Raw genomic sequence first — 13,995 nt, forward strand, 5'->3', positions numbered from 1 at the left:
CAGGCTCAGTGGTTTGGTGGGCTTAATGCCAACATCTCATTGTTGAGGAAATAGTGCCCTCTTGTGGCCGTAGAGTGAAACTACACCCATCACTGATCACCAGGGGTTTCACCATGCAGTCATTTCCTGTGGTAAATATTAAGATGAGGGTGATAAGATATATTAAATGTGAAAAAATAGACTTCAAGAAAAGTGTGTCCCTTATCTTAAAAAAAAAAATATATATATATATATATATATTGTGTTTGATAGAGCTATCAAAACCCAGAGCCATTTTGGCGACCAAGATAGCAGGGAAATGCTCACACGAGGAATGATGAAACACATATGTAACTGTGATTAAACATTACTGCCATGTTGTGCATACACAGCTGAGACATCTGGACTTCAAAGGCAGCAGCCTCACAAAAGGAACAAAATCTCATCAACCACACATACCTTTTTAAAAAAGTCACTGAATCATTATCACAGCCTCATCTGGGAGGATGACGTTTAGCTCGACTGTCAGGTTTAGAGAAGGCCTGAAATCAGAGAGACAACCAACTCACGTGAAAGTTATTTTTCAAAAATATTTTATTCTTTGCAAAGGAGGCATTGGGAGCATCAGTGCGTTCTATGGCTTGTGTACAGAGTTCCTGTAGGAGACAAAATCATAGAACAAGCCCTTGGGTGAACTGAGGGCCCCACCCATGTTTACCAAGGAGGAATGTTTGAGGCAGCTACTCGGCAGCTGCTACAGAACACGGTCTTAAGCAATGGGCACAGTGTTTGAGCTGAAAGTGTTGGAAAGGAATGCTACTGTACAGTATGTGGCTTAGTACTTGACCCTGCTCGGCAGTTACATAAAATCGGAAGAAATCAAGCCATTTAGAAATGCTCTGTGGTATGAGAAGAGTAATGCTGCTGATGCTTTTAAGAATGCTAGTTATTTTTCTCTTAGGAGGGAACCAAATAAAAGGTGAAATTCTCCCAGCAGTCCACCGCTGCTGCTGAGATCATAGCTTTTTTGTGAAGTCCAGGAGCCCTAAATCACACTGGATTTTGCCCCACATCCATACCCCTGAATTTTATTCATCATGATGCAACCTGTAAGGAAATTTGAATGACACATTAGGAAAGTTACCCTCAACATGCTCAGTAACATATTTGATAAGCTAGTGGCAGAGTGAATGCCTTCAACTACACTCTACATATGGGCACAGTCTTGTAAGCTAACATCTCAGAAGAATGCACAGATTCGTCCCAGATTCTTTAGTTTCAATTCATCTGCTACTTTGTTCTGGACAACTTGACTCATCCACACACAATAGAACTTACCAAATTTGGCATGGTGTGCGATAATATCATTATTCCCATGGCGCTGGTTTGCGAGCCACTGAACAGCCTTGACTGTAATCCAGAGCTGTCAACATTCCACCATAGCAGCAGTTTGGGTTTAGGATTGTTTACAGAAACACTTTGGATCAGAGAGAGTGGTCGTTACATCTTGCATGCGGAGAGAAAACAGCTCCTCCTTATATTTGGTATAATCTCTGGATGCTGCTGAGACTGTGCCCAGGTTTGACAGCGTACAAATCATTGGATCAGACCCAGCACGGGATAAAGCTAACAACAGTGCAGACTGAATACAGTACGTGTGTGTGGGGCAGGGACACAGCTAGCTCGCAAGCTAGCAAGCAGGTGTGGCTGATGCATATAGTAGCACAGCTCCAATGACGGCCTTATCGATACCGTTAAAAGCTCGGCCATTGAGGAAGCAATTTGCGTAACTGAAGCACCACTAGTGAGGAGAGTCGATGTATTTCAGTACATTCATTGTCAAACCCTGCAAGGTCGGTTTAATTCCTGTGTTCTCTCCAGTAGCGGTTTGGGTGGTGGGCGAGATCATAGAAAGGGGATTGGGGTGAAATGATGCAGGGCGATTTAAACAAAGCCCAAGGGCACCCACACAGTCCAACCCACACACACACACACACACACACACACACACACACACACACACACACAATCGCACATGCATGCATACACTCTCAAACAGTCTCACACACATTATGCAGGAGAAAAATATATTAATATTTGCATTACAAAACAGTACAAGGGCCTCAGTGTAGTAAAATACCTCTTCTGTCAGATATAAATGTGAAGAATCCATGTGGGCTGTCATTACCTTATATTTGCAAAACTATCTCTCCTTTTGCCTTCAACAAAATATCTTGTCTCATTTATGAAAAATATTCCCACAGTTTAATGGGATTCGAGGCACTGGATTATATCGCTATACACAAAAAGTCTCCCCGCCTCCCCACCTCCGCAAAGTTTGTTCAGCATTTGGAAGCCAAAACCGGAGAGCTACGTGATCAAGATGCCACTGAGGGTTCAGGGCCGTCAGGGCAACGGGGAGCACTTAACTAGTGAGACCCCAAGTTTCTCCTGGCTTTTCTCCCAGCCAACAGTCCAGCTGTCTGGCTCGTAAAAACGTTGTCTCAGACCCACCAGGAATTTAAGTGTAAACCACCTCGCCCTCGTTTTCATTCCTGACAGACCCAGCTACACCGCTGTTTTCTGCTTAGTTTGATTCAAAGCAATTTACTCCTTAATTCTATGGCCCTGTGATGGAAAACCATTGTAGTTTTAAACAGTCCGTTGCTGGAGCCTTGTTTAAAGCAGTTGGTTGGCAGGACAGCTGAGACAGTATTTTCATTCTAGAGGAGCCAGGAATCTGTGGTCCAGTATGCTCCACATCTCTGTGTCCCACAGTGGCCATCCACACAGCCACAAGAGGCCCTGAACAATCTGTAATGGCTCTCTGTTGTGCAGAATCCACAGTATATGACCAGAACTTGAGAGGACTTGCTCCTTTCCACAGCTGGCTTACACGAACAAAAGAAAGCACAAAATAATCGAAAGAGTTTCACAGCATGTTGGCATTCCTGTCTAATCATCTCTGCCAGAGCAGGACCCTTGAGCTCAGTCCACCGGGCCCTGGAAGATTAGCTTGGAACAGCCCTGGGTGAGACTGAGCTGGGTGGCACAGAAGGGGCAGGCAGCGTGGAAGGCGTGGGTGCCGTGGGGCAGAGGGATCTCCGCCCAGTACTTGACTGACTTCTCTGAACACACGTGTCCACATGGCACAAAGGCATGTGTGGGCGCACCTGTGTCCACGTAGAAGGCGGCCTCACAGCCCAGCCACAGTGGCACGTAGGGCCCGACCACACGGCACATGGGACACTCTCGCTGAGTGTTAGGCTCCTGCTCCGAACGGTGGCCCCAGTTGTGATAACCGTGCACGTGACCACAGGCCAAGTAGACCCACGGCTGCTTGTCCTCCAGAGAGGACAGGGCACGGCTGCGTTGCATGCTGGGGAAGGCGAGCGTGTTGAGGCCTACGGGGCACTGGGGCCGTGCTGCATTGATCTCCTGCCTGAGGGCCTCCAGATGCTTTTGGGTGGGAGTGTGGAAGAGGCCTTCTGCAGTACGCCACAGCAAAGTGGCTCCACATAGGTCTACCAGGGAGCCGTCCTGCAGTATATTACTCTCGTTCTCCACCTGCAGAGTGATGCCATAAAGAAAAAGGAAGAAAGAAACGCTTAAACTAATTTGTGAACTTATAAACATCTGATTAATAATCTATGATTCCCCACTTACTGTATGTATGAAGCTACTGACCAGTTTGCCTGGGGTCTGTGCTGAGCGGGTCTCTCTCAGTGTGTAAACATCCCCACATACAGAGATCTCCCTCCACACGCCAGGCTTTGATTCCTCTGTGAACCCACCCTTGGGGTGCATCACCAGCACACCATTGGTTGTTAGTCCATCCATGTGACCATCAGGGTTCTTCCATTTTGCAGCTTTTTCCTGTAGGTGTGAGAGACAATAGTGAAGCAAACTGATGTGTTGTGTGGCACAACACTGCCACTGAAAGAGAAAGTTTACTTTGTTAAAACTAATGGATTTAGAGGGCGCAGAGTGGACACACCAACCTTCCATTAAGACAGCAGTGTAAATAGGTGGTACACTAAACAGTAATTACCCCAAGGAAGATGTTTTTGGAAGAATCGAAACCAGCGGCATAGATGCGAGCAGTGAAGGGCGGGTTGCGTTCACAGACAACGCGGCAGGCAAAACGGGAGATGGTGCTCTGCGTGATGGGCGTCTCCTCTCCCTCCTGGCCTCCTGCTATTGTGTCAGTCACCACAAAGTCTATGGGACTCTCAGTGGAACGCCCAATCTACAAAGCAGCACAGTCATTAATCAATATCATGCTATATTATTATATGGTCTCTTGTCAGTATATCAACATGGATGAAAAGCTGTTCTTTAAATTCCTTGCAGAAATCTGAACTCTGAACTGTTCTGCTTCCCAGCAGCTCAACCCTTTGGTATGGTAGTTTGTGGCGGTTTGACATTTGAATGACCGCGCACAAGATCACATTGCTCTGTGTTGTGTGTGTGTGTGTGTGTGTGTGTGTGTGTGTGTGTGTGTGTGTGTGTGTGTGTGTGTGTTAAAAACGCTGAGGCACGACACACTTTGGTCTGCAAAGTTTCATACAGTAGCATGTTGTTATATCAGAGCATCTCTGAAGAGAATCCAAGTTTCTATTTTTTCCGGCAAAATAATATTTCAGGCTTATTTTGAGCAGACCGCAGAGTGCGACACTGAAAAATGTCCAAACAGTTCTCAAGCTGAACAAGCAGAGGTAAAAATAAGCATTTCCCCCTTTCATTTCCTCTTTTTTTCATCTCAAATTGTCCCGGAGTCCTATTTTTTTGAACAGTTTCCCGCCTCTCTGCTGTGTCTGTTTCTATTTATTCACTGTTGTTCACAGACACATGGACACATACAGAGCTGAATGTGAAGCACGTGTCTGCAGTGTTAACTTTCCTCTGGTCATCATCTCCTTGCTGTACATTCAGATTAATGCTACAGACAGAACAGTTGACAGTACACATGCTGGTCACATGGACTCCCTAGAGGAGCGTATGGTTCAGGAAGGGAGAAACTGTGCATAGACTTTGAAGGCATATCTGCAAATATTCTTAATTAAATGTAAAGAGGAAAAGCTCAGTCATGGCAGCTGTTTTGATAATCAAATGTAGGGTTTTGATGCTTTTCTTAATCATCATATAGAGTATTAAACTGCTGTAAATTTGGGTTAGGACTGTAAAAGAATGTCCTAATGAAATGCAGGTTATTCAGAAGCACCGTACATACAGGCAACAGTGTCATTTGGTGGGTTTTTACCTGAAACATGTCTGTGTCTTTATCATGGCTGTACTCCACCACCACCGTGTGGTTTCTGGACAGCGTGTAGGAGATGCTGTGTTGGCCTTTACAGTTCACAGCCTGAAATATAACAAACAAGTCATTACAAAACATGCCACACATTGTGATACCATATTAAGCACAACCAATGCATATTTTAACGGTTTAACTGGAAACACAGCAACAACAACAACACACAGTGTTTTACTGTTTACTACCTTATCCTTATACAATAATTGCACTGTTGCTGAGGTTAAATTACAGATTAGGGCAAAACAGCATTGCCCTAATCTGCCCTGTTTATTGCCCTAAACAGCAAGATTCAACAACTACAGTGCAAGTCAGAAGAGAATATAAATATATATATATATTTATCCTCATTTACACCCTGTCATTTACAACTAAACAATTTGCAGGCTTTATATAATAATTTCTTTTTTGTTTAGTTTTTATAGCACACATTCAAGTCAGAACATTTCTACATTATATACCTAAAACTACAGATCTGTGGCACGAATGTCTGGTAGAGGAACAGCAGAGAGTGTGTAAAGTCACACTCCCATGACAGTGACCATAAACTGAACTGATCTGATGAGTTAACACAAGCTCGGCCACCAGCTGAACTGTCTCAGGCAGTGTAGTGACGGAGGGTGGGTTAAAGCCACTCAGGCATAGCTCCCGTCAACACTTTACCACATGCCACTATCATCCCGCTCTAATCTGCAAATTCCATTTCCAAAACACCCCCCGACACACACACACACACACACACACACACACACACACACACACACACACGCCCTTTGTCACGTGCAAAAGGGAATGAGGGAGAGAGAAAGTGGGTCATCAGCGCTCTGCTGTAACCTCATAGACAGACGGGGACAAATGTCATCATCACATGCAGTCTTGTCTCGACTGCGCCGCTACAAACAAATGGTGCTCCACCTGTTCAGAGAAGTTCATGCACGCTCCAAGTAGAAGCATATATTTAAGCACAACACTGCCCCCAAAATTGTCACACACCCCCTCCCCCCAGTTGAAGTAGTGAAAATAAAAACAAAGCCACGGGCCATCCGACCCCTGAAGGAAGGCCAATGCCAACAATCCTGCATGCACAAATGCACTAATTGAGATCAAGTGGGGAGATGAGGAAGCAGGGGCAGAATTTGAATACGAGGCTGGCAGTGGCATCGCAGGAGCTCCACATTATCTGTCATGAACACCAGAGTGTGCACAGACACGTGAGCTTTCCCTTTCAGCTTCTGAGCCACAGAGCATTCTCAGCTCGTTCGTACGAGACTGCTCCACTGTGAGGGAGCTGGAGTAGGATGGGGGATTGCTGCAGAAAAGAAAATAACAGAAAAAGAGTGGAGGTGGCTTGGTTCGCTTTACTCCGTACGCAAAAAGAAGGCTCTCCTCAAATTAAGCTTGCCACACTGCTTGTCTCGAAGGAATGGCTATTTTTGATCTTGTGTACAGCTGGGAAGGCAGGGTCAGGCAACTGCAACAACTTCCTCCTCAGTTCAACCTCCTAATCCCAGGCCTGGTGACAGGGTGGCAGAGAGGAAGAGTGGTGAAAGGGGAAGAAGCTCAGAGCAGTTCCCACTCTGAAAACCGTCCATGGCCAACTGTGCAAATGGCACTCTTTGCTCAGCTGAGCTGTGCAGTAAAAAAGGCCAGGTCCAATGCAACATGGTTTCCTGAGCAAACTGTCTGAGAAACAGCTTGCAGTGTGGAGCATTAGAAACATTCAGCCATATTTCATTGACCACTGCGGCAAAACATTCAGCTCAAAACTCGAATAGAATGATGCACAATCTGCAATGAAAAAAATAAGCCTCTGTCACAAAAAAACCCCTCTAAGCAGATATCAGGAGTCAAGTTCCACAAGGTGAGAGTAACCTGAACCAGGGAGCCTTTGGCCAGCGAAACTCCCAACAAATGTCTGGAATACTGGCCTCAAAGAGGTGCAGAGGTAAGCAGGTCCTCTGCCTTGTTTAGAGTTTTACTTGGGAACCAAAGGCAGGAATGCATGAAGGCAGACATGTTATACTTGACGGGGCAGTTTCTGGCAGGCACTCCGGTGCAAAGAAAAGCCATGAGGCCCGGCTAGGAACTAGAGTTATTGTACTGGAAATGTCAACATCAAGGTCTGCCAACAATAATCTAAAGGAGTTTACTGCACGTTCCATAAGCTACTGAAATCACTGAAAACCCATTCTGCCGCTCTCAAAATGTCGGTTTTGTTTTTCAAGACTTTCTTTCAGAGAACGAGTTCAATCACAATATGAATTCAAATCAAGTACATTAACAAAATCACTCACCACCTTCTGTCTTAGCTATTCATTTGCATGCTTGTAAGCATTTATGAGCAAAATGTACATCAGGAGACAAGCAGACCATTGTTAATTCTTACTGAGAGTCTGTTCAATGAATCGCTTATTCACCCTCTGATGTGTTCCGTACCTTGCTCTCCTGGGGTGTGTTAAGGATGTGCACAGTGCTTGGCTTAACACCATTGGCTTTGGTCCTCCTGTATAGCGCAAATCTGCTTTTCCGTCTACCCCGATCTCCATTGGGCAGAGAGCCATTGTACCTGTCACAGAAGGGGGTGGGGGTGGAGGGAAGGACAGCAAATTCACAGTTAAATTTTTTATGAAAACACAAACGTTTTCTTTTTCCAGCAACAAAAAGATGTGTCTAATGTGATTTACGGCCAAAATTCTTGTAATCATATAACAAGTAAACATGGGAAATTAGAAACATTCATGCATTTTGAAAAGGAGCTTTGCCATGCATTACATCACTGGCAATCTAATGCACCCTATTAGCAAACTAAGCGTTACCTTGGATAATGTCTCCTATTACATAATGCTCTCTGGTACTGGTGATCAGTGAGCCAGCTCTGTGCAAACTGCAGCTGTTCTTTTGCTCTGTGTCCCAGGCAGGAGCAGGTTTTAAGATGCAAGTCAGGTTTGCTATCACTTTGGGAATGCACAGTCTGGATGGAGGGCTGGCTCACATGACTGAAACCCATTCTCTCTCTCTCATTGCTGAATTTTGTACACTGATGCAGAGAGCTCCAAGATCTCAATTTCAAAGCCTCAGAGCGACCAGAGGAGCATCTACGAGCATTCTCTGTTTTCACTTCTCAATACCAGATTCCACTTTTGCCCTTCAGTCTGCTGCGGGGCACCTAGCCTCGGCATCTCCTTGTGAATGAAGAAGCCCCTTCCGGTAAGACTGGTCCTCTCCCCATCCACCAGCTGGTTCCTACAGCTGGGACACCCCATGCTCTACTCCCATCCAATGCACAGACCTTCTGTCACACACTCACATGTAACCACAGTGTGCTGAACAGCCACTTTGCACAACGGAAATATCTCTATCAAAAACCTCAAGTTTGCATAGCAATGAATATGATAAGGGACCAAATTCCACCAACCACTACACAATGTGGCGTTTTGTCCTCCTTGTTGCAACACAAATGTGACAGTAGCAATAAGAGCTCCTTTCTGCTCCTCCCCACCTCCCTCCAAAGCTAGTCCACCTGTCCCATGTCTCCACACGGCTGGCCAGGCACGGAAACACATGGTCCCAGTCAGCACAGTGCACAAAGCTGGCCTGTAGGACAAGCCACCCACAGAGAGCTCGAGAGGCAATGGGTAATACTGTGGACAAACCTACAACTAATGCACTGACAGCAGGAAGAAAATAAAATAATAGTGGGAATATAACTGCATTAGTGCTGTTCAAAATGTTCAAATTATTCACTATTGCAAAGACCCTTCAACTTTGATTGTTATTGCTGATTATTGTCCAATAGTGGTTTTCCTTAACGTGTTGCTTTAAAAAGACATCCATTCTGGTAACAAGGTACAGGAAAGAAAGTAAAAAACAATGTTAAAGTTGCTCTGACAGTACGTTCATTAATCAGAGACTATAAACATTTTAATCCTATGTGGTCTTGATGCTTCAGAAGATCCATATGGAACAGAAATACAGATGATCTCTCACAGAGTGTGCCGACTCTACACTCCAGTTTCATCAGACCTGTCCTAGAAACTTCCCTCCTAAATAAAGAGCAGCTAGGCCTATATATTATTCAGATTTCTCTTTAGTTGGGGGAGTCAATCTGCTGGGTACCTGTGCCTGAATGTCTCGCATACAACACACAATAAGATGATATGCAGCTTAGCATTTTCGCCACGATGAATTCCAGCTGCAGAATATAACCCTGGCTCTTTGAGAAACACCACACATGCCTTCTATTCATCATTGCATTGAGGAACAATATTCTGTCATCTAGAAACTGCCACCGTCACATTAGCTAGGACAGGCTCTTTAAAGCTGTGCTCCAACTAATTGTGATCACTTTCCCTTTTGACCTGTGCCAGGCAGACAGCGGATTTACCTTCCAATACTTAGAAGCAGGGATTAGAAGACTGGCATATCACCTATCCTCCAGGGTTGCACTAAGGAGCCAACAGCACCTCCTACCTCTTATGCTAACATGAAAGGCTAGTGTTTGCAGAATGAGGACAAGATATGCTGAGTTGTTATAACCCCATTAGCCTGATACAGAGGCTGGGTGGCTTTAAAGGGTCACAGAACGTGTCGCAGAGGTCACATTATGATGCAAAGTACAACTACAAGCTATTAGTGCTACAGATAGGTCAATCTAAACTGTACAAATACATTAATGCTACATCATCACTACATGGGAGGCAGCCATCAGTCAACTGGGGAAAAAAGGCATCACATCTCAACAATCAGTGCCAATTTGTACCAAAAACCTGACTTGTACACTTCCTCTACTGAGCGGTTCTTTAGGGAGAAATGCTCAAAGTTCAATCAAAAGGCCCAGTCTCCCAGCCACAATGGACAGAGGAAGCTGAGGAGAGGCAAAGGCTGAGCCCTGATCAATCCATCCTTTCATTTCCAGGATACCCGTGCAGCCCTCACACCCCTCCTCACTGACCAGCACCAATCCACCCAGGCAGAGATGGGGGGCAGCCATGCAAGTAATAAGAGTCACCATGGTCATGGCAACAAACCACTGAGGGAACTGCTGCTCAAACAAGCTTTGTTCCATGCTGTCAGCTATCTTGTCTACCATCAGTTTTATCAATAGGATGTGATGTCATGGTAGTGATTATACACCCGTCACATCTGATTCAAATATGTGTCTTTATGTCTGGAAGAGAACAAAAGTATCAGCCTCAAACATGCCACATGCTCAGCCTGGGGTAATAAGCAGTCAGCACTTTCTGTCCCTTGTAATAAGCAGTGTGGCTGTGAGTGTATGGGTGGAGGGCAAGGGACAAAACCACACTCTACCATGCGCTCTGTATATAACCTTTATGAGCAACTCATTTCAAGCACACTATTGTTAGCCCCCACAGTACAAACACCTGAAAATATTCATTATAAGTTTTAAAAACTTTAAAAGTGAGTAGCAGCAGCCAGACTTCAATCACTGATGACCTAGCAGGTGTTTTCCATCATTTGTGGCAGCTGCAGTTGCCCATGACAATTTATAAATACAAACACAATTGTTGAGAATGATAACTGGCAGCAGTTTCTCTTGAACAAATCCTAAAAAAAACAAAACGGTAGTGATTTTGAAATCATTCTGACAAACAAAGAAAAATCCACAGCAGGTATTACTCAATGGCAGGATGAGACATGTATAGTAATGCCACTGCTTTGTGTGGCTTACATCAACAGATTAGGGTTGGGTATTGTTTGAAATTTTGCAATACTAGTGCCAATGTGATGTTTCAGTATCCATGCCAAAACTATAAAACCTGATTCAAAAGTATAATTTTTTTAAAAGATGTGCAAGTACTACCATGTACATACTGTCTAAACATAATAAAACAGCCTAGAATGGGCAAAGTTTAGGTCAGGATGTGTCTGATAAAATCATGAAACAAGGTCTGAGTAGGCATTTGATGTCAACTTTCAGTATTTAATCTGAAAACAATCTGAACATCTTTGGATTTAGGACTGATGGTCAGACAAAAAAAGCAATCTGAGACCAAACGAAAAATCAAGATAATAATTAGCAGACCAATTTGTTAGACAGTTTTTAGTATTCTGTGTCATGTACACATTGTATTTGGTACCTACATTATTGAGGTTTGATACCCAGTACTACTAAAGATTACTGGCTGAGGTGAGAGGTAAAATGATCATTTTAAAACACTCGTTGTCATCTCTACCATTCAGAAAAGGTACCTTTATCAGAAAGACAACTGTACCCACAGTGAGTTTAGGATGAGAAAATATGAATTTGTCCACAGACACGCACCATCTATTCTGTGCAAGCTTTCTCTTTTCTATCTCTGGTAGTACCAGGCCGTTGTGTAAAATACTGCACATTAGTGAGCAGGACTGTTTTATGGCAATATTGTGGTGTGATTTTTGCATAAATGTGACATAAAGTCAACTTAATTTGCACACTGTTGCCCAATATCCCAAATCACAATTTGCGTCAAGGGGCTTTAAACGAAAATGCATTGTATAAAAATGTATTACAGAGATATGCATTGATATTATGATATAAAATCTAACATGTATGATTTCATTCATATCCCTCATTCCTACAATGGTGTTGGCCTGCAGTGGTCCAAAAGCCTGTTAACAGTAAAGTCCCTTACTTGACCATGTGAGCAGCAGACATTAGAGACTGTGAGGCAATCATTTTGTGCGCTGGGGCAAGCCAGGTGTGTGATTTCAAACCATTTAATGCAACAATAACCTGTAGGCCAATCTTTATGCAAATAACTCAACAATACAAACCATGACCTTGTAGTGAATTTGTGCGGGACTGTGATTTGTTTGCCCAACAGATGTGAAGTTGTACGGTCTGAGCTACAGATAGTGGTTGAAAATAGGAAGAACCGTGGGGATTGGGGGAGGGGACGACAACCACTTCCGAATTCCTTACACCCCACGAATCCAACTTTACGGTGGGAGAAGGAGCGCCCGGCCAGAGTTGCTGAGTAAAGGATTCATTTCAGCTCGGCTGCTGAAGTTGTCCTGAAGGCGTCTATTTGCTGGACATCGTTTGGTTCGAACGTGGCGATGCTTTTGTTCCTTTCCTGGCTATCGGCGAATGAAGCATCGTCAACAACTCAACACGACTGAAACGTATACATCTCTGATTGCGCACGTGTCTTATTGGTGGGGTAACGTGAGCGCGTGAATCTCCACGGGGCTTAACGTTTCCGCGAATATATTAAGAGAGTGAGCTGTAGGAAACTCGACTTTTCCCTGTGATAAAACCCCTTACTGAAAGTCCGTATGTTATATTCGACAACTTACAGTCGCTACGTCGCTAAGTTAGCTACGTGAGTGCCCTCTTGTGAAACTTCCTCAAGACAAATACTCGCTCTCACGTTCCCGAAGGAGTCTGTAAAGTAAAATTCTAACAAAATATGTATCAACAAGGCTTAACTTACCCCAGCACCACCAGCTCCCCGTATTTCACTGGGTCTTTGGACGGGGCGCAGTGCTCCTCTTGGCTTGACGAAAACATGAGGCTTCTGGCTTCACTGTGTAACGTTAGCTATACAGTAATAACAGCGGCTCAAAAATCACCAGGAATTCCGTTCAAAAAACACGACAGGCTCTCATTTCAGATCATATATCCGGCGGCATATGTCTCTGTTACCACACCAATGCAGTTTTCTATATATAAACTGGGCTCAAACTTCTTGCGCGTGACATTGCAAAACGTAACTTACTTCGCGGTTGAATCCGCTCTGAAGCAGATACAAAAACAGCGAGGAGCAGGGCCGGAATGTACCATTCCCTTGCTCTTTACTTTTTGTAGGGGGGGTCTAAACCAAATCTAGGTTTAAGCTACTGTTTTGACCAAAATGTGCTGTATATACTTACTAAAAGTCATTAGTTACAACACAGAGAAGTATTCTGCGTTTGATTTACTCATGGATAAGCATCATTATTGTACTTTGAGTAAAAATACCTACTTTTGCCACCTCTCATGGTGCATGGATCGTACCCTGTGTTATGTAAACAAAGAGTACAATCTGGGAATTCTTAAAGGGATCATACTTTTCGTGATATGCTTGCAAAGTTTCCAGTTTCTTGTGTCTAACGAGAATAAGGGTTTATACACTTTTCGTAATGACATCTTGTGACTGATGCCATTACATGACTCACTTCATTTTCAGCATTCATTCATTCATTTTTGTTGTATCAAGGATCACATAATGTTATTAGATATGAATACTATGTATAAAGTTACACAGGCCTCAGTGAGCCTACAGAAAGTGTGGCCGTGAAAATAGTCATCCTGGTACATTTCCTGACTGAGATCATGAAGCCAGTGAAAGGATGGTGAAGTCAAATTTGCTGCTTTTTATTGGTGACCCCTTGGAACCTTTCAAGAACTTAATTTGGTTATAATTCTATTCCAGCTGGATAATGCATGTAATTGATTATGCAGCATAATAACATCGCTATTTCTCTGCATGCCTGGAACACTCATTTTCACATCACCATTACTCATTTCGGCCATTTAATTTTGTTGTCCTGTTTTCATCTTTCCTTTTGTTGTTTGCCAGACTCCAGACACATGCTTATTTCTTTTGTAATATCTTATTAGTCACCTGGCTCCATTTGAGAAGATGCAAACCAGCCTAATAATACCACTAAAAACCAGTAACTTGCTTAATTGCTTTGTCTGAGAGTGAGTCACA

General features: G+C 43.8%; 1 protein-coding gene across 1 annotated transcript; it reads right to left on the reverse strand.

Annotated features, from left to right (window-relative positions):
- Positions 1-563: 563 nt before the first annotated feature.
- Positions 564-13,054, reverse strand: peli2 (pellino E3 ubiquitin protein ligase family member 2). Its single transcript, XM_070979838.1, has 6 exons — positions 12,733-13,054; positions 7,730-7,859; positions 5,243-5,344; positions 4,031-4,228; positions 3,667-3,855; positions 564-3,546 (listed from the first exon to the last, which is right to left on the reverse strand). The coding sequence occupies exons 1-6, from the start codon at positions 12,807-12,809 to the stop codon at positions 2,968-2,970; spliced, it is 1,275 nt and encodes a 424-aa protein (XP_070835939.1). The 5' UTR covers positions 12,810-13,054; the 3' UTR covers positions 564-2,967.
- Positions 13,055-13,995: the final 941 nt, after the last annotated feature.

Source organism: Chaetodon trifascialis, chromosome 14 (genome assembly GCF_039877785.1).
Source record: "Chaetodon trifascialis isolate fChaTrf1 chromosome 14, fChaTrf1.hap1, whole genome shotgun sequence".
NCBI classification, from domain to species: Eukaryota; Metazoa; Chordata; class Actinopteri; order Chaetodontiformes; family Chaetodontidae; genus Chaetodon; species Chaetodon trifascialis.